This window comes from Plectropomus leopardus, chromosome 5, assembly GCF_008729295.1.
Source record: "Plectropomus leopardus isolate mb chromosome 5, YSFRI_Pleo_2.0, whole genome shotgun sequence".
NCBI lineage: Eukaryota > Metazoa > Chordata > Actinopteri > Perciformes > Serranidae > Plectropomus > Plectropomus leopardus.
Window position 1 is genome coordinate 10035471 of NC_056467.1, and position 19801 is coordinate 10055271.

At 38.5% G+C, this 19801-nt stretch overlaps 1 protein-coding gene across 2 annotated transcripts in view; it reads left to right on the forward strand.

The window, feature by feature from the left end:
- Positions 1–9727: 9727 nt before the first annotated feature.
- vaspb (vasodilator stimulated phosphoprotein b) overlaps positions 9728–19801 on the forward strand; it is a 29779-nt gene continuing 19705 nt past the window's right edge. Inside the window, exons 1-2 of one of the 2 annotated variants that reach the window (XM_042486677.1) lie at positions 9728–10009; positions 10103–10187. In XM_042486677.1, coding sequence (XP_042342611.1) covers positions 10183–10187 — 5 coding nt within the window. In that variant the 5' untranslated portion in view covers positions 9728–10009; positions 10103–10182. Of the gene's footprint in view, positions 10188–19801 lie in introns of both variants that reach the window. The other variant, XM_042486678.1, reaches the window with a different exon arrangement.

Here is a 19801-nt window from a genome sequence, read left to right on the forward strand (position 1 = left end):
CTTTTTTTTTTTGCTTTAAGCATCCACATTTCTCCCTGCTTTTAAAACACGATTCAAGGCTAGTTTGATTGAATAGTGCTAGGAAAAATATTTTGTATTATTTGTCTCACTCAACCTTCAAATCTCCAGCGCTAATGTTGATAATTCGACTTTAGTTATTGGTTTTTTTTAGTCTTTCTGAATAGTTGGAGATTGTATTATACCGGTCATGTATTTACATTCTTCTACCCCTTTATAATGTTTTCCTTTGATCGCTTATTGATTGCACACACATCAACATCAGAGAAAGCCATAGAAAACCATAGAAAAAAGTTCCTTTTACTCTTTTTTTTTGGGGGGGGGGTAACATTGCCAGCCGCCTCCTCCTCCTCCCGCTGTCACCCTTTCACTCTCCCCTGACAGCATCTTAGGTGTCGGTCTTGATTTCAGTCAGAAGCGCTCAATATGCGACAAACTGCCGTTTAAAGGCCCATTGCATTATTGATGAGACCAGATGTGCTGACTGTCACTTCACACCCTCATCTCGCTCCCATTTCAGGCCGTTCCCCTCCGCCGCTCAGCCCCTCCTGACCACTTTGTTAATTGTCCTAATAGCTTGACAGCTAGTCTCGCCTTACTTCTCCCTAACAGTTGGCACCTAACCTCTCGCTCTTTGGTGCTCTCAAATTTTTAGTGGTCAAAACTATGGGATTTTGATTATGTGAGTAAGCTTGTCTGCATATTTTACAATTTCGGAAGAACTGAATGCTAAAATCCCCTTTGGTTTAGCAGCAGGTCTTACATTTTGTGTCTAAAAGCATCTTATATCCCCTTATTAAACTGTGTCCTTCCTGTTATAGTATTCTGTTGTCCTAATATCCTTAATGCTCAACAGATCATATCTTATAAGCCAAGCCCAGCACCTGACTTCGATGTGTGTGTGTGTGTGTGTGTGTGATTTACAGCACTCAGGTGCAGCTTGCTGGGTCAGATGGAGAATCTACCTGAATTCGAAAAGCAGTGAACTTTTATGACTTCTTTGACTAATGTAATAGTACTTCTTGCACTCCTGCTCCAGGCACATCTTGACTTCAACCAAAAGTTTGAAAAGATCATGTTGCAGGGGCCGGAAAACATCCCGAGGTGTGAGGAAACAGCAGCTGCCAGGGCCCTGTGGCCACCAGGAGGCCCCACATCTGAGTCAACTAGTGAGGTAAGTTTGATCAAATCTCATTGTACATATTCTTTTTGCACTTTAAATAAAAAATACCAAAGAGACAATACTGTTTGCCAGGGTCATCTAATAAGAGAAATGATAAGAAAATAGGCCAATTTATGTAAAATCAATTCAAAAAAGCTGAAAGAGGAAAACGGGTAAAACTAATAGAAATACCGAATATAGAGCAGAGGTTCCCAACTGGTGGGTCACAGTCCAAAAGCGGGTCACAGGTGAAATCTTAATGGGCCACAAGTGATTTGTGAAAGTGTCAAGTTTGTAAAAAAAAAACCCACATTTTTTATTTTGAAATACGGTGAATTTCCAGCACAGAGCTTTTATTTTGAAGTGCCATTTCTGTTTATTTGTGCGATATGTTTTATTTTACTCTGTGCTACAAGAAAATGTGTGGTTGAATTTGTTTTTTCAGGACACAGCTAAGTACTTTTCCATCTAAATATACAGGCTGACTGAAGCTGTAGCCTCCACAGACCCTGGGTGGCTGGCTGCAGTAGAAACATTATATATAACTTTGATCTCTTGTTGGATTAAAATAAAATTCACATTTTTTTTCATTCTCACTGTTTGACAGATGTTCTCCAGCTGTGTCATGAGCGACATTTGTTCAGACATGGAAAGAAGAGAGAAGAGAAAACATGGTAAGATTTTGAAATTTGATGAGGAGTCACAAATTATTTACGTCCTCGTTTATTCAGCGTAGTCTCTGATATCTTAGTATTTCATAGTTTGTTTCTACAGATTGGTTTTATGAAATTAATAATAACAGGACTCGTAATCTGTAATCATTTCTCACAATTACCCAGCTGAGTAAAGAACTGGAGACATGGGGACTCTGGCCGGCTGGATAAACACATCAGATACCTTTGAATTAAAGTACACGAAGAAATGATTTACATGAGAGTTACAGGAGGGTTTGCACTTAAGTTGATTGTGTTACAGAACTAAAACTGATCTATGTGATTGGATGTCTCAGCGGCAGCCTCATCTCACAGGAAATTTACACTTGTATGATGCTTTTTGTCTGATACCTACAAAAAGCAGTGAATTGTGCGGACTCAGTTAATGTTAAAGGAACAGCTCACCCTTAAATCTTAAAATCATATTTCTCCTCTTACCTGTATTGCTACTTTTTAATCCAGAATGTTTTGGTATGAATTGTAGAGTTTTGGCGAAATCGGCTGTCGAGATGTCTGCCTTCTCTCCAATAAAAATGGAGCCAGATGGCCCTCGGCTTGTGGTGCTCAAAGCGTCAACGAAATAAATTTAAAAAACTCAATAGCAAAGTCTCTTTGCAGAAATCATGACCCAGTTACTCAAGAAAATCCACAGACCTATTTGTGAGCAGTTTCATGTAGGAACTATTTTCTTGCTACTGGATGATGGGTCACAAGCAAAATGAGGATCATTTCATTTTTAGGCTATTTAATTTAAGTAAGGTTTTTCTAGTATCTGTGGGTTATTTTGGATGAAATGACATTAATATTCCGCACAGTTGCAGAATCCTGGGACAAAGCGCCGTCAAATAATTGGTGGGTCTATTTGGAGATGCCTGAGATAAAAACAACTTTGCAGACCTAGTTTGTTGGGTATCATTGTGCCCTTTTCTCATGTTACTTTACTCATCTCAAAGACACTTCAAGAAGTCTGTTTCCCTCCAGATTTTGTGGGGGGGTGAGCGATCCATGAGCAGGAAGGCAGATGTTTTATTCAGTAGGTAAGCGATAAGAGGGGGGAAGTGTGATTATGATAGCGATCGGCCATGCATCGATACTCGAGCCTCCGCGCAACACGACACTGTGCAGCGCATCGATCGGGGCCCGGTAACCGGAGCTGCTGCCACAGTTTGTTTTCAAGCAGAGCCACGGTCCGGGTGTTAGAGTCGCCAGGCCAGGTGGAGAGAAAGGATGAGAGGGAGGCTGGGGAGGAGGAGGAGAGGATAAACACACAAACACTGCCTTCACTCATCTCTCTTTAAGTGTGAATGACAGTAACTGCAAGGACACACTCAGTGACAGCCAAAACATGAGGGATCAGGTGTATCGAGCTGCTGCATGTACAGCCGCGCCTATTTACAAACAAGCAGTGCTGGAGGGGCAAAGAAAGTGAGATAAAGTAAGGCACCAGGACCGCTGGCTTCTTTTTTTTATTGTTTTTTAAGATTCAATTCAAATTCAATTTCATATTTTATTTTTGCATGGAGATAATAGGTACTATTATCAGGATATACGTAGTAATCCATCCTCTGACTTTTCGTTATGTCTGTAGTGGTGCAGGTCCACAGGGTCAGGACTTCCATACTAAGGTCACAAATCCCAATTTCCTCAGCAAACCCTACCCAAAAAAACTAAAAGCTAAAACAAATGGTTAAAAGTGTTTTCAAAACTTATTTTAAAATATGTTTAAATTACATATTTGTTATATTAAAAAAAAAAAACACGTTCAATTACCCTGAGCACTTCTAGGACTTTACATCCATTTTGGTGATGGGAGGTTAAGAAAACTGAATCCCTTTAATTATGTCATGTCTTTGGTATTTTGCCCGAAATCAATTCATATGTCATATCATATCAAATTTTCATCAAATATTTAGACTAAAGAATATCAGAATCAGGCTTAACAATTCAAAATATGTAAATGTATGAATATGTATTTTTGAGAAGAACGTAATCTCTTTAAATGTCATGAAAACCCCCAAATTCCCAGACACATTATGGAAGGGATTACCTTGGTGTCTTCAGTCTGTATGTCCGAGGCATTATGCCTATATTTTGATCTTTTTTTTCAAGATGCCATTTTCAGTTCAGTTCATATAATATCAAAACCAACAGATGGTTGTGATATTTGTTATGAATATGTCTAAAATGCATTTAGGATAAAGTAAATGTATTTTTTATTAAGGCAGTTGCATAGCTTTATATAGGATAAAGACAGCAAAGACATCTTTGTTGTTTTTAATGCTAAAACATAAACAGCTGATTTTCTTATTTTTAAAAAAATCAGTTAATTAAAACATTTTATTTTATTTATTTTCAGCCTGATTTGATTTTATATACCATAGACTGTACACACTGCTGCCAGAAGTATCAAACACAGACGTTTGTCTTTACTATAATGAGGTGATATTGCCATCTAGTGGTTAGAAAAGTAACGTACCTAGCTTTCCAATGAAGAACATGCTTTTGCAAGTCATTTTAATTTGATCGTAAAGTGTGTCATGAAAATTGGTACACATTCACAGGATCTTGAGAGCATCATCTAATCTGATACAGATAGAAATATCTGATATGACATGCAAGTGATTTTTGGGCCCTTCTCCATTTGCATACACTCTCACATGCAGATTTGCATTTCATATAAGTAGCACAATGCACAGATATTAAAATTTAAACAGAAGTTTTAAATTTAATTTCAGAAGAATGCATGGTTTCATATTGCACTGCGCACACTGTGCGTAAGTACAAACATTGCACCTCACTTGAATATTTCCATTTTATGCAGTTTACTACTACTCTGCCACATACCAGAGAAAAATGTGCTTATTTTTACTTCACTACAATTGTTAAACAACTTTAGTCAGTGGTTACTTTGCAAATTATGATTTATTCATATAAAGTGCTTATAAAATATGATGCCTAGTTATAAATTAAACTACCCAAAAAGTACAGCTGAAATGATTAGTTGATTAAATAATAGGTTGATTGACAGAATTTTTATTTACAACTCTTTTGATAATTGTTTAAGTCAGATTCCATGCAAAAACATTTCGTAGTTCCAACTTCACATGTCAAATGTGAAGATTTGCTGCTTTTGCTTTTTAATTATTTAACCAATTTAAATTGCTTCTTAAAAATAGTTTTTAATTCTTTACAACTGATTGGACAAAACAAGTATTGTGAAGTGTCCTTCTGGGCTCTGAGAACTGATGGCTTTTCTCTCTATATTCTTTTTTACAAACCAAACAATCAATTGATTGACTGTTCGATCACTAAATAATCAGCAGATAATTCCATAAGACAGATAAAAAATAATCATTATTTGCAGTCTGATACAAAATACTTTAAAATGTGTGTAACCTCAATTAACTACAACAGTTCCTGTTTTTACATGAATGCCTTAGTAATAATATTCTAATAGAACCAATATGAAATAGTATGACAGTCACAAGGGGCATGTTTCTGCATTAAAAAACGTTTGCTTTGAATTCTTAATCATTTGAGACCTGAGCAAGTTGGCTTGATGTCTTTTGAAAACAATGCAAAAATGAAATGAACAATTAAATAACAAGAAATTATCCCAAACTTGGTACAGAATTTGTAAAAAGTACAAAAAATTAACTGAAAATAAAAAAAAACAACAACAACTAAATAAGTTTATGGAAAAAAAAAACACACACACACACACACACACACACAAATGATAATAACTTTGTAAAATAAATTTAAAAGTATAATGATAATGATAATACAGTTTTTTTTGGACATTTTCCCTAGCTCTTTTAATAATAATTTTCTAGATCTACTAAATTCTTGCAATATGTGGAACAGTTCTTGCCAAGTTGCTCATTGCCTTTTTTCCTCGTGTTTTCAAAAGAACCCAAAACCAATTTGCTCAAATTATCAAGGTTCAAATATCTGTAAAAATGTCTGAACATAGCACAAGCAAAATAATGTCGATCCAGGTATCAAAGGGTTAAAGGACATTTTCCTCATTATACTGATGTACTTTTACTCATGTAATATTTTCAGTTAAGAATCTTTACTTTTAACAGATTATTTTATATGTGCTTTTATTTAAGTAAAGAATCTCACTACATCCTCCGTCACCGTAGCCTGATTTAGTTTGTCAGTGTGTAACAGTCCTGGTTTGCTCTGTGAGGAGTTCAGGACCTACATTTCAGGACATGTCATTTGGACTCTCTCTAAAATCCTTCTGCTGCCCTTTGCTAAGCTGGCCTCGAGCCCAGACCTCTTAGTGAATAGTGGTGTCTTGCTCCTCTTTGCAGAGTTGACTCTCCTCTGGTCAGTTTCTTTTCCTGTAAAAAAAAAAAGAGAGATGGGCAGAGAAAATACTTGAGTAACAGTAAGATTCATCGCCGGGTCAGCAGGGTTTCCTTAATAGAAAACATTAGCTCGTGTAGAATCGTTTTTAAGGTTAAATCCCTGTCTGGTTAACTGCCAACCTTGTTTCCCTGATTTTAAGCTCACTCGTATTATTTTCTTTATTCGTCTGCTATTCAACCAGCAGTTGAAGCCGAGGCTTTTAGACTCTGCCTCGGGGCTCTGTGCTTCAACAAGTTCTCAACTCTTAGATGTAAGATGTAGTAGAAGTGCAGTCCGTTTACGTAACAGCCTTTCTAAACTCAGAGGGATAGAGAGATTGAGGTATAATTCAGCATGGTTGACCAAGGACATTCACTTTGTCAAAACCTTGCTGCTCTGTGCCTCTTCAATGGTTTGTCTCCCCTTTAAAAAACAAACAAAAAACCACACACACACACACACACACACACACACACACACAAACGACTTTTGACTTGAAGCTAAATCTGATGGGTTTCCGACTGATGACTCAAATTTTTAGCTTTCATGGGGCAGCCCCAGAACAAACCCTTTCAAGTTGAGGGGAGATTTGTGGACACCCATAGGACCCATTTTCATTCAGATATTTTGAAATGAGAGTTCAAGGGACCAAAAAATGGCCATGCCAGATGTTCCCTCTGCAAAATCTAGCCTCAGTTTGGAGCATTATTTAGCTCCTTACCTGACAAGCCATGCTGACGTTGTTAGTAGTAAAAAATGCCTTGGGTTGTCTAGTTTCACTAGAAGCCACCACCCTTACACTGGGGGGGGGGGGGGGGGGCTCCCCTTGGGGGCGCCACTGTCATTTATTTTAAATCATTACCAGTACATCTTAACACCTATTATGTCTCCAAAGTGTTGCGAAGGCCTCCTTGCTTCTGTCTCTTGTCACGCTGCCAGCTGTGAACACCGTTGACCGACTGACGTCAAGCTGTGGAAATAAAGCTGTGGTAACAGGGGAGGAGCACAGGAGGAACCTAAAACTACTGCGTGACTGTTTATAATTCTTTACGAGCTACTTTCTGGGAATGGGACCAAGTTTTTGACATTGATCCAACACAAATCACACAAGCACCTCCGCACATTTGAGCACAGCCTCACTCTCAATCTGGTATTAATATCTGCAAAACTGCACACTCAGCCATGGGAGGGAAAAGGGGGGTTTAATTGATAGTTTGAGCTTTAGAAGACAGCAGAGTTAACAGGGGACACATAGCTTTAAAAAAAATACCAGACTAACAGTTGCTCAGAGCTGTCAGCTTGTATGTCTAAGTGTGTGTGTAGTGAGACTAAAGGCATATTGGCTTTCTGGATGTTTACACATGCCATGCAGACGTAATGCATTCCTTTCTCATCCTCTCTTCCACTTCTGTCCCCATTAGGAAGAGGGAGTGCTTTTACTGTGTACAATATTTCAGTGCTGAAACTGGGGCATGTCAGGCAGTGACTCCTTTGTTCTTTTCATTGTTGAAAGTGTTTCTTTAGCATTTAGACTTAAACAAGATCTGTAGTTCAGTACTGTTGTTTCTTGTCCTTTTTAAAATCAAAGCTGTGGTGCTTTTTATGTATGTTTTTATTCCACAAACATGACTAATTAAATGCTTCGGAAAGTCTGCGTGCAATAACTGCTAGAGCCACAGGAGTAACCTGAAGTTACCCAGACAGCCTGTAGGGCGAGGTGGAGGGCTTGGTTTAGGCCCCCTGGCATGGATGAGATGCTGCCTTCAAGTGCTGTTGGAAATTATAATGACCAACCAGAAAAGTCGCATTAACCCATTAATACCACTGTGTCTGATTTGCAGTGTTCTTAGCATTGTGGGCAAAATACAGTGCTGGTATGAGTTACCTTTCTGGCACGTGTGCACCATTAAGTAATAAACACAATTACCTACATTACTGAGATACTGCACACCCAAATCACTTGTAGGTCTTGTGGTCTTGGCTTGTTGGTAGAAAGATATTTTAGATACACTGAAAAAAAATCCATCTATTTTAGTTTTACTAAACAAGTTTATACACTGGGTATCTATTTGATGTCTGTAGGATTTTAAGCACTTTGTGACGTCTGCCTTAAAAGCGTGCAATATTGCATATTAACATCAATAGACTGTACAAAATTCACTGTCTAAACTACAAGAAGAAGAGGAAAAATTACATGATGAGTAAATGTTGCTGGCAATAGAGATTACCCTTTGGGGCTGTACTTTATTTATCAGAGTATGGGGGTGGCTGGGGTGTGACTTTCAGTTTTTTTTATATCGTGACCCTCCCCGGAGCTACAAATACTTTCCCTTGAGCCTCCCTGAGTGTCTGAGGAAAAATGCATGACCCTCCCATCACCATTAATAACCATATCTCACAGTTCCTGTCATGATAAATAGGGTGATTTTAGATATTTTTAAAGAAACAATGCTTTCAAAACCTGCTTGTGGGTTTTGTGGCTCTGGCGATATTTAGAATAAATGAAAAATACATGGTTTAAAGCTGAATGTCCCCATCCTGAGCCAAATAAATAAAAATGTTACTCCCTTCACAGAACTTGAAAAAAAAAATTTGAAGTGCCACCCCCATCTTGCACCGCACCCATCCCTCTCATGAATATCGAACAGTCCCTTACCTTACTTTAATAGTTGATTTAAGCGATTTAAAGTTAAAGAATTTTGTAATATTAGTGTAAGTATTAGAGCACTGTGTTATTAAAAGTAGCAATACCTCAATGGTAAACTATTCAGTAAATGTGCTGAATCCACATTTTTACTTAAAGGCCCAGGACCTGCTCCATATGTAGATATCAACAGCTCATCCAAAGATTAAAAAAACAAAACAAAAACCCCATAATGATTCTTACTTTCAGATGATTATAAACTAATGAAAAACTAATTATGAATATTAAATACAGATATCGATTACAAGAGTTTTCTGTGATTGAGATGACTGTTATAATTTAAGGGGAACATTTTGAACTATGGAAAGTTTTTGTATTTCAATCTGTGCTGTAAAATTATGGAATAGTTTACAAATTAAGTTGAAGCAATGTTCAAACATTAACCAATTTAAAGTTATGTAGAAGGATATGATTTTCATGAGGTACATGGGTGCGTTTTGACTGTGTGTTTATAAGTATTATTGTGTTATTTTTAAAAAATATTTTATGCAATTTTGTATTATTTTCTTTCTCTATCTTTTCCTCTTTTTCTGTAAACGACAATGTAAATATGTTTACATCTAATTGTATATGGTCTTTATAGTTTATATTTGTTATATTATATAGTCATGTTTGTGTATGTTTACATTCTTTCCTTTCCTTTTCTTACACGTTCAAAATAAATTTCAATTCTACTCCATAGTCCGGGAAACACGACTACTTTCAGATTTTACGCGGAGTCCCTGAACGCACCTTGGGATTGTAGCCTACTTTGAAGCTGGCGGGTTGGGCCAGACACCAATGAATCTACACGGACCTACCGACCGACCAAGGGAGCGGAGAAAAGTCTGGCGCACTCACACGGCTTTAATCTCCACAAACAGAGCGGTGAACCAACGCAAAGTGTGAAAAAAGAAGTTCGGGTTTCAGTGTAGTCCGCTTCCTCTCGGCTTCACCTCTTCAGCTCGTGGAAACCAATGTGGGATAGTGATTGGAGTTGACAAGCCCGCTCCACTACTGTATCTCCTCTCCCCCTCCTCTCCCGCTCCATACAACCAGGAAATCGTCGAGGTGTGCTTTCTTTTTTACCGCTAGTTGCTACCCCGTTTACGGGTGTAGCTGCGCCTTTTTTCGCTTATTTTTCTCGTTTTTTTATTCCACTAGTTTGACTTTAAAAGCCGGTCATCAGCTCTGAAGTCAGCCAAACTTGTCTAAGAGGAGGAGATCTCCACTCTGGCCGAACAATGAGGTGGGTAAAGCGGCTCAAATCCCTTCATCTTCATTGTGTTTCCAGGCTACATTTTCGTGTTTCGGCCACTGGTCTCACAAAGGCGACGGTTCATTTCTGACCCTATAATTTCCCATTTGAGTCTGCCTTGTAGTTAAACGCTACAACAATTATTTCCAACATATTAAATCGTTTTTCTCAGTCAGTAACTCGAGCTTCTGGTTGGTTTGGTGTTGTTTCAAGTAGCAGGGTCATACATGACGCGGTGTTGTAGGTTTTTGTGACCTTTGCCAGTGAATAACTTAATGGTTTGTGTATCAAAAAGTGTTGCATTGAAAGCTACCTGCTCGTGTGTGGCTGCCTTTAGTAAAAATTTGCCAAGTAGGGGTTGTCGAGCCGGTCAGACAAAAACAGTTTTGCAACAGTTTCAAATACTCCATGTTGGCTCGTTTGTTTTGCTCCTGTGGCTGCAGCACTTCAGCATGATTGTGCGTGAAAGTACACCACAATCATGCAAAATAACCATGATCTAAAAGCCTCACAAGTGAATAAATGATTTCATAACTAATGTCAGAGGTCAGGATAGTTTATAAAGCATGTGAAAAGGATTCAGTGTCTTGATCAAATGCACTTCAGCATGGTGCAAAGGGCTCCTTCAGAGGCACAATGACCACTGTGACACCCCAAATCCACTTGCAGTGTATATCATGTCATGCATTGCACAGCGTCACAATAAACCTATCCCTCTTCTACGATTTTCTCCCTCTGGGAATACAGAGGTTTGCAACAGCACCCAAAATTCTCAAGAAAATGCATGTCCACAAATTCCACATCCTGTTGCAGCCTGTGCAGTTGGCAATTACATTCTTTGAAGCCACCGCTCCTGGCTAGGGCTTTTTTTCCCCTCGTTTTTCCCAAACCTTTACATTGAAACAACACTCCACTATTGTCAAGGAGCAACTTTTTGTCATTTGAATGCTTGACAGATACAGTTTAATTCGTGTACAGCAGTGATGCAGGGCTGATAACCTGTGTGACGAGTTCTTTATCTTGAACCACTCGCTGCCCTTTCTGTAACAATATATCTCAGCTCGGCGCATGGGTTGGTCCAGGTTTTGTATTTGTTTTGCACATAGTTCTGCTTCGTAACTTTGATTAGAGCAGGAACAGGAGGCCCTTGAGCTGACTTAAGTCCTACCACAATCACAGTAATGCATTAAAAGTACCCTGCTAATGAGGCCATTAACCCTTTGAAACCAGAGCAAACTGGCTTGAAAAGCTTGGGAAGAAGGCAATGAGTAACCTCACTAGAAATGGCCAAAAATTTGCAAGAAATAAGTACAAAGCTTAAAGAAAATTACCTGATAATAAGTGATGAAATAGAAAAGTAAAAAACAAACAAGAAAATGACCCCAAATAAATCTTTTTTTTCCCCAACTTGCTGGACATTTCTTGCCAAGTTGCTAATTGCACTTTTCCCAATGTTTTTAAAAGAAGTCAAACCAATTTTCTCAGGTTTCAGAGGCTTAAATGCTTGTAAAAGATGTTAGAGCCTAGCACAGGAAAACTAATGTGGATCCAGGTATTAAAGGTTTAATGAAGTCAATGCAAAGATCAGCAACAAATACATACTTTGCAGAATACAAAGGCAGTTACAAAGCACAAATAATAGGACCCGTAGAAGCACCTATGTTTGTCTTTGATATAACTGCAATGTAAAAATGATTGTTGGACACAAACACCAACACAACTCACTGTCCTTGTCACGGTATTTGATAACACTATTACACCAGTGTAGTACATAATTGAATTATTACACGTCATACAATAAGATAAGCAAACTGCTTTATTGTCGTATTGCTCAGCCTCACTCAAAGTACTTTCCCATCTATAAATTCCTGCAGCACTACACTGCACCAAAAACACATAATGTAAATATTAAAGTCTAGGGCATTTTTGTATACATTCAGGTTTCATAATGCCCTTCAAGGTGGTCTCTCCCAACTGTTGATAGGTGGTGTGCTTCTTGATACTGCTCTTGCTAGCCCTCCATAGAGTGCTACCGGGATGATGTTTTTTTGTAGACCAACGCAGAAGTTAGTCCCCTGGTCGCCTCGACAAAATCATTGGGGGATTTTTCAACTGGGTTTTGTATTATTGCAGAAAAAAAGCTCTATGAAAAACAAATGTTTATGATATTTACAGTTTCTTTTCTGCAAAATTGTCTTCACAAATGAACACCACTTTGGATTTTCTGAGTGTAAATGCATAAAGCAAAGTTATGCAACTTTTAATTGATTGTTGAGTTTCATCATAAGACGTCACATACAGACATATTTGACAAACTGGGAATGAGACTCAACAAGTAACTAAAGGTTGCGTAATGTTGCCTTAAGGTAGGGTAAGGTATACTATATTGTCCAACAGGGAAATATGTTTTGGATTCAAAGCCACTGCATCATAAAACATACACGGATAGAAACATACATATAGACATCATACATACAAACACTTGCACTGACATGCCTAAATGTATTCATTCTTTAAATGATAAAAGTTGGTAAAAAAGTTGGTAAATGGTAAAAACATAATAAAACCAGATAAAATCAAATTAAAGCAAAGTTAAAGTAACAAGCTAACATTAGGCAGTTAACGAACTACACTTAATTCAGGAGTGGGTATTTACTGATGTATTTTATGTCGTAGAACGAAAGGTAAAGATCTCTTCAGCTTGTGTTAACCACAGACCTTATGTCAAGCATCTTACCAAACATCCATTAAAAAAAACCCACTGGCTTTGAGACAAAGGGACTGAAAGTGCTAAAATGCTAAGCCAAGGTTTCGGGACTCATTCCTGCAACGCTCTGGTGTGGCGTAAACTGTTGATGTCACCTTGTATAAAAGGTAAAGACTGGAATGCAGCTCCACTCCGGGCTCATTGTCATTTGTCTCTGTGGTATGTGAATGTTGACACAGACATGCAGTCAGTTGGTCAAAAGTTCAACAGTTTGACCCAGTTAAGAAAATGGTTCGTTAATGCATCCCAGCTTTAATAATAACTTAAGCTGCCTTTACATTTGCCATCAATAAAAACATCTTGCTATCCCACTTATACAGCATTAGCTCCACTGACTACCTTTAGTGCACACCTGTTGGTTCAAAGCAGATGCTCCCAAATGAAAATTGATGCAAAGAGCACTGCATCAGCATTTAGACTATCTCATCCTTTGGTTATGTGACACAGGAAGTGCATCCATCTGCATAATGATTCACTGTTATTGTCAGAGGTGACTCCTGTCTTCCACCGTGACTCACTGACTGGCTCTCTGTGAGTAGAAGACCTGTCCTATCTGACACACACAGTATGGCTGCCTCAGGCTCAAGAATTAACGCATGTGACGTGAGCAGACAGGTGTAATGCATCTGCTTAGCACACTGTTTGCAACCTAACGAGTTCCCTGTGCTCAGTTTAGAAGCTCGACATGCCTGGAAGCGATGCCAAGCTGGGCTCCTCCGCTTGTCTCCTTACAGTCTTGCATGAGCTTTTTATTGATCAGCCTTAAAAGCAGGGAAATGGCCTCCCCCTCAGTCTCCTTTGTGTCTCGGCTCCAGCTTTTTTCTTTTGCTTTGGCAGTAACTGGAAAGGAATGCAGCTTTAACAGTAATCTTCGCAGTTTTGCTGTCATATCCTCTAACTCTATCAAAACTTCTTGACCTTGTGTCCCAAGAGGCCAGTAGCTGTTATTTAAGGCATTTAGCAATTGTTGCGTTTATTTCCATGTAAGGATAACAAGATAAAACTTATTGGTGTTGCGATAGCAGCGAGTTCATGCCACAATGTTGTGTAATTTTCATTACAGGGTGTCTGATGTATTGGATGCTGATTTTTCATGTCGCTACTTGTTCTCCTAATTCCCTTGCACAATCATTTTTTTTTTTGATTTTCGAAATCTGATATCAGTGGTAGAGCAAAAACAGACGTATATGCAAGTAAATACTTGTGCACTTTATTCACCTTCCACTTAAATATGTATGTAGAGCTTTGTAAAACTGCATTGTTCTTAGCAGACAGACACATTTCTGACACCAATATTGTCATTTTCAAACTGTATCCAAGTACTTGCGAGATATTTTGCGTACGTGAAAACACAGCATTTCACTTTGAACATAAAGCAGCTTTTTTTAAAATTTATACTTCAACCAGAAAGACCTCCTGATATCCACACTCACCTCCACGCATCAAAGGCAATAACAATTTAAGGTAATTGAGATGTGGGAACTCTTTTCCATTATAGTTTAAGAATAATGGCCTTATGTAATGCATCATAAAGAGTTGCGTGTTGATATGCGATTCACAAGAATCATTGTACGGTTGGTGTGACAGTGTGTCTAAATGATCACAAAAGCCTGTATGCATCATCACTCCACTCCCCACTATTGTCATCTTCTTGCCTTGTGAGTTTGTCTCCCACAACACCCAATCACTGCAACCCCCTCTCCTGAACCAATTTACCCCTCTGGGTCCTCCCACCTCTCATACTCATAAATAGGCCATTATGCCGGCCTGGCCCTTGGATTAGACGCTTTGCTACAGGAGTTGCTCAACATACAAAACCTACTATTGTCTACTTGGCGACAAATCCAGTTTCCTTGGTGGCAGCCAGCGTTTTTCTTCTTTAATTGTGCTGTTAAGTTATATTAGGCTGTTGTGTTCTCTCTGTATGCTATTGTTTCCTCTGCGATCACTTATTTTAAACTTGACCTTTACCCTAACTAGCTTGTTTGTCGTGCCTCACCCATGTTTAGTGGCTGTTGACTGAGATTAGTGTTTTGAAACTGAATCTTTTGTCTCAGGAAATTGAGTAAGTGTGTGTGAAAATTATGTAAATTGCTTGCAGTGAGTATTAAAGATACAGTCGATGGTTGATTGATAAAAAAAAATAATCAACAATGGCTTTGATAATCTATGAATAATTAGATTTATCAGGCAAAAATGACAACTCTTCCCAGGTTTTACCCTCCCAAATGTGAGGATTTGCTGCCTTTCTGTTTTCATGTGTTTGTAAATAGATTATCTTTAAGTTTTGGATTGTTTGTTGCACAAAATAAGCAATTTGAGGACATCACCATGGGCTATGGGAAATTTAGATGGGTATTTTCACTTTTTGTACTAAAACTAAACAATTAATTGATTGATCAAAAGTAAATAATTGATAAATTGTTCAAAAATGGTTGTAATTCTGAGCTTTAACCTATTGTGATACACATGTCTGGAAACTCAAATAAGAAACCTATCATGGAAAAAGGAACTACAGTAATGATACATTGATCTGAATCAATATATTGATTCAGTAATCAACGATGCAATATTATTGGTGTAAAGTGAAAACACTGATACGTAGGGTTGGAGCGATATACCTGTTTTAAGGTATACAGTGTTATGAAAGTTGACAGTTATCATACCCTGTTCATCTACCTACGATATTGGGGGGAAAAAAGCAACTGGATGGAGAATCTCACCTTTATTTTAGTTAATTATATAAGGGAGACTTTTAATACATAAGTTAAACAATGGTTTCAGTTATAGTAATAATAAAATGTTTGTTCAGCCAGAACTAGCCCTTCTGCTTTCATTCCTTCAAGGGTCATCCGGATTTATTATAATAATAACTCTGTAATACTGTGAAACCGCAATATTTTCTGAGACGGTTATCATACCATCAAAATCTCATACTGTCGCAACCCTACTAATACATAGCATTGGCTTTAAGATACGCCCTTGACAGTCCCATCACTTGTCTGTGTCACCATTTTCATTCAAGCACACCTCATCTCTAAACATTCAAACAGCGCTTGGCTTGCACCAGGCAGAAAATGGCGAGCTGCCAAGAAAAAGACATTGGGGATATTTACTGATATTGCCCCACCAGATCAATCATAGACATGAACTGAATTGAATACAATCAAAATCAACTGATTCTCACTTAGACTTTGTGATATCAGCAAATATTTTATCCTTGTCCAAAGAATGTAAATACTATCGTATCCTGATGAAACACCCCTAGAAGTAACCAGATTGGACTACCTGACAAATCACGGTTCTTTATATCATGGCATATTTATGTGAATATCCAGTATGGTTGTAAAGCAGTCCTAAATGATTGGCTTAATACACACAGAGATACTAAATAAATACATGCTTTGTTCTCTATAGTATGGCAAAAATCTCTGACCGTTAACACATTATCACAGAATATTTTTCTTTTGCTCAGCTCTAATAACTAATTCAGGTCCTGATGGTAATGTTGTTGCTGGTAAAGGTGGAAAACGCTATTGTTTGGAGAAAGGCTATTGTTCAGATAAACATTATCACTTCCTGAAGCAGAGGCTACCTCTTTTGGTCAATCTTTAAACCAAGTTAGAGGTTTTTCACTGTCCATTACAAGCAGAATACATTGGCCTGATACTCGCGCTGTCTTTATGGATTCTGCCTGACGTTGTTGTTCATGTTTGCGTATTCTCGTTCAGGAGCAACTGATGCATTTGTCCACCAAGGTCATTTTCTGATATGATGGAAGCTGTAGTGGTGGTTACTAGGAGCTGTTATCAAAGAAAATATGTTGATTTAAGAGTTTTAATATCCGTTAGTCGACATGCAGCAATCTGCAGCTCTATTGATCTCATCCATCTGCCTGTAGCGATTTTTCAGCCCATTTTTTGGATGCTGTTTTTTTGACGATTATAAAAAAGTAACTATCTAAAAATGAAGAAGGATTACGTCAGCATTCTTAATCTCGTCTGTAAAGCTCTGATTGGTACGTTGTCTCTCTCAGTGGGCACAGCGTCAGACATATGAATCGCTGAACAAATCTGAGATGTTTCAGAGATCTCAAACCAGGATAGATTTCTGTATTTTAGTTTGTATGACTTATCATCTAGTCATCACCAGTGGGAAATTGAGCAGAATGAACAGCTCTGCAGTGGCCGAATGAAGTTACAGACACATCTACAAACCCTGTGGTCGTTTTGCATTAGTCAGACAGTGACATCATCCCTGCTGATGGAGAGCCTGGGTCTATCAACGTAGTGAAACCAAAGCTTGTTGTGGGCAGAAATGCTGTAGTGATATATTGGATGGTCAGCACTGCTAATGGGCACGAAGATACATCGAGCTCATAAGGGCTCCACTGCTTAATGGAGTGTAATGGATGCCAGTTAGTGTAAAAAACTGCTATATGTTGTCAGGTGTCTTAAACATTCCTATCTTTCAGGCCCTCAGATCTTAACTTCACTTATGCGGGATAATGGTGATTGCTGATACACAAAGGCTGCATTAGATAAAACATCATCGGAGGAAACCCAGCAGATGATTTGCTGCGAGGCAGTTTCCTTACATTATCTTCAGGCAGCACTTATGCTCTTGGTAGTGAGGAAAACATAATATTGTCCCAGGAGAGTTTGACCAGATAAGGGTTTATAAATAAACAAAACAGGACAGGCTTAAAAGGAGAACCTTTTTTGTCTTCTTCAGTTAAAGACTGAACCACTTTATGAATGGGTGACACTTTTTTTGCATGATTAGTGATGCACATAATGTTGTTTACAGAAACAGTTTTTGCTGTCCTGAATGCTGCATGAAGCTCCAGCTCTGTCTTTCTAAGCGTTCTGTCTAAGCGGCAGAACTGGTCTATTTGAGTGGTACAAGTTTTATTTGGGGATGTGATGTTGCGGTTTAAAAGAGGACTCTACGTTTGTTAAAGAGTCATCTTTTAAAATAGTTAATGCTCAGCGCTCAGTCAGGGGTGAATAGTGGCCTGGATGTAACTTGTGCTGTTTTCCATCAGTATTTGGATAGAAATCACCATGTGGACTGACCAGTTTTGTATCGGTTTTATCTTATTCCTTGCTTAGATTAAGTGGTTTAAAGAAATAACTGAGGGTTGTTCAGATATTAAATACATTTATCACCACCAAAGCTTTGACATGTAAGGATAAAAACACACTAAGCAGACGGTCGGCCAGTGGTCCGTGTCGGGCCATCACCGAGTGTTTTTCGCCTTAGTGTTTGTGATATAGGCCCTTTTTTCATCCGATTCGGAGTGTTGAACTGGCTCGGAAACAGCCAAGCCTTTGAATGAATGAAATCACTCTTTTTGGTGTTTCAGTCCAGTGGATGAGAGGAGGAACAGAAGTGAGGAAAGTAAACAAACAACTAAATTCAAGAGGGTGTGCGACTATAACAAACTTATATAATATATGTTATATTAGGTTAGATTATGAACTTCGCCATGAAGCTCTTTAGCAGACATGGTTTGTAATCGTTTTTGTTTCTGTTTGCAAGCGCATGGTAAATATCCTGTTCTTTCGTCTAAACGTCTAGCTAACTAGCCTTTTGAAACCGTCCTGTCAGTCTCCCGGTTTCCCTTTTTGAATGACTCAAACAGACTGAAAGTAACGATTATTTTCATTTTCAATCAATCTGACGATTATTTTAATAAGTAATCGTTTAGTCTATAAAATCCCCAAAAAAATGTAAATAATACAATCACAAGTTCCCAAGTACCTCTTCATTCACTCACAGAAATGATAAAGAAGAGCAGCAAATTCTTACATGTCAGAAGTTGGAACAAGCAAATGTTAGACATTTCTAGATGAAAAATGACTGAAATGATTGGTGAGTAATTTTCTTTCACTTGATCAATCAACTAATTGTTGCTGCACTAACACAGACTACTGCTGCCTACTGCTATGGAGAGTTATTTTCTCTCACACAGACGCAGAATGTATGTGTGCTCAGGTGCACATTTTTGGTCGAGACACAGGCGATTTGAGATGAACAGTTGGCCTTTGTTGCCACTAGTTCTTTGATTTTGGTTTGGCGTGTCAGGGCCTTTAAGGTCTTCAAGAGCTCCCAGACTCTTTCTTATAGTGCTCTGACGATGGTTTTACTTTTGTATGGCTTTTATCCAAGTAGCAAAGTAGGCTAACTTAAGGTCAGAGTCTACACACTCATGCCACTCAGTGTCAATAAAAAGCAGGAAATATGATTAGGTGTTGCCCTGTTGTTTTTTCAGCTTATTCTTTTCTTCTTCTCTGGACTGAGAGTTGAGTCAAGATATTTCGTCTGTAATTTAAAGGAAAGATTGTACAAGTCAGGACAGCTGAGAGGCAGTTGATTGTTCTTTGCCCGAGAAGTAGGCCTGCCTCCTCCTTGGCCCGAGCCAGGGAGGATGTGCTCCAACCTGTAAAAGGAATTGAGCTCAGTGAGGAGGACAGAGGGGAGATGGTTCCAAATATGGGCATTAAGTGTGCCAGGAGTGCACCCCCCCTGCGCACACACACACACACACACACACACACACGACCACACTACACTGCCTCACAAGCAAGAAGGAATTCATCTCCACTCTTGAAGTGGTCACAAAACAAAATGAAAGTTCTTGGCCAAATGTCTATTCAACTTTTCCACAATGCTGGATAAACCATGCCAGGCAAAGGATGAGTCAGCGCTCAAAGAATGCTGAAGGGTTTTCTTGGTAGAGGAGTTATGCTGTAGATGTCTGACTCCATTCAGACAAAGATATTAAGAAGAAGAGTGTAAGAATAGCTGAGATATCCTGGATGCCGGTTTCTGT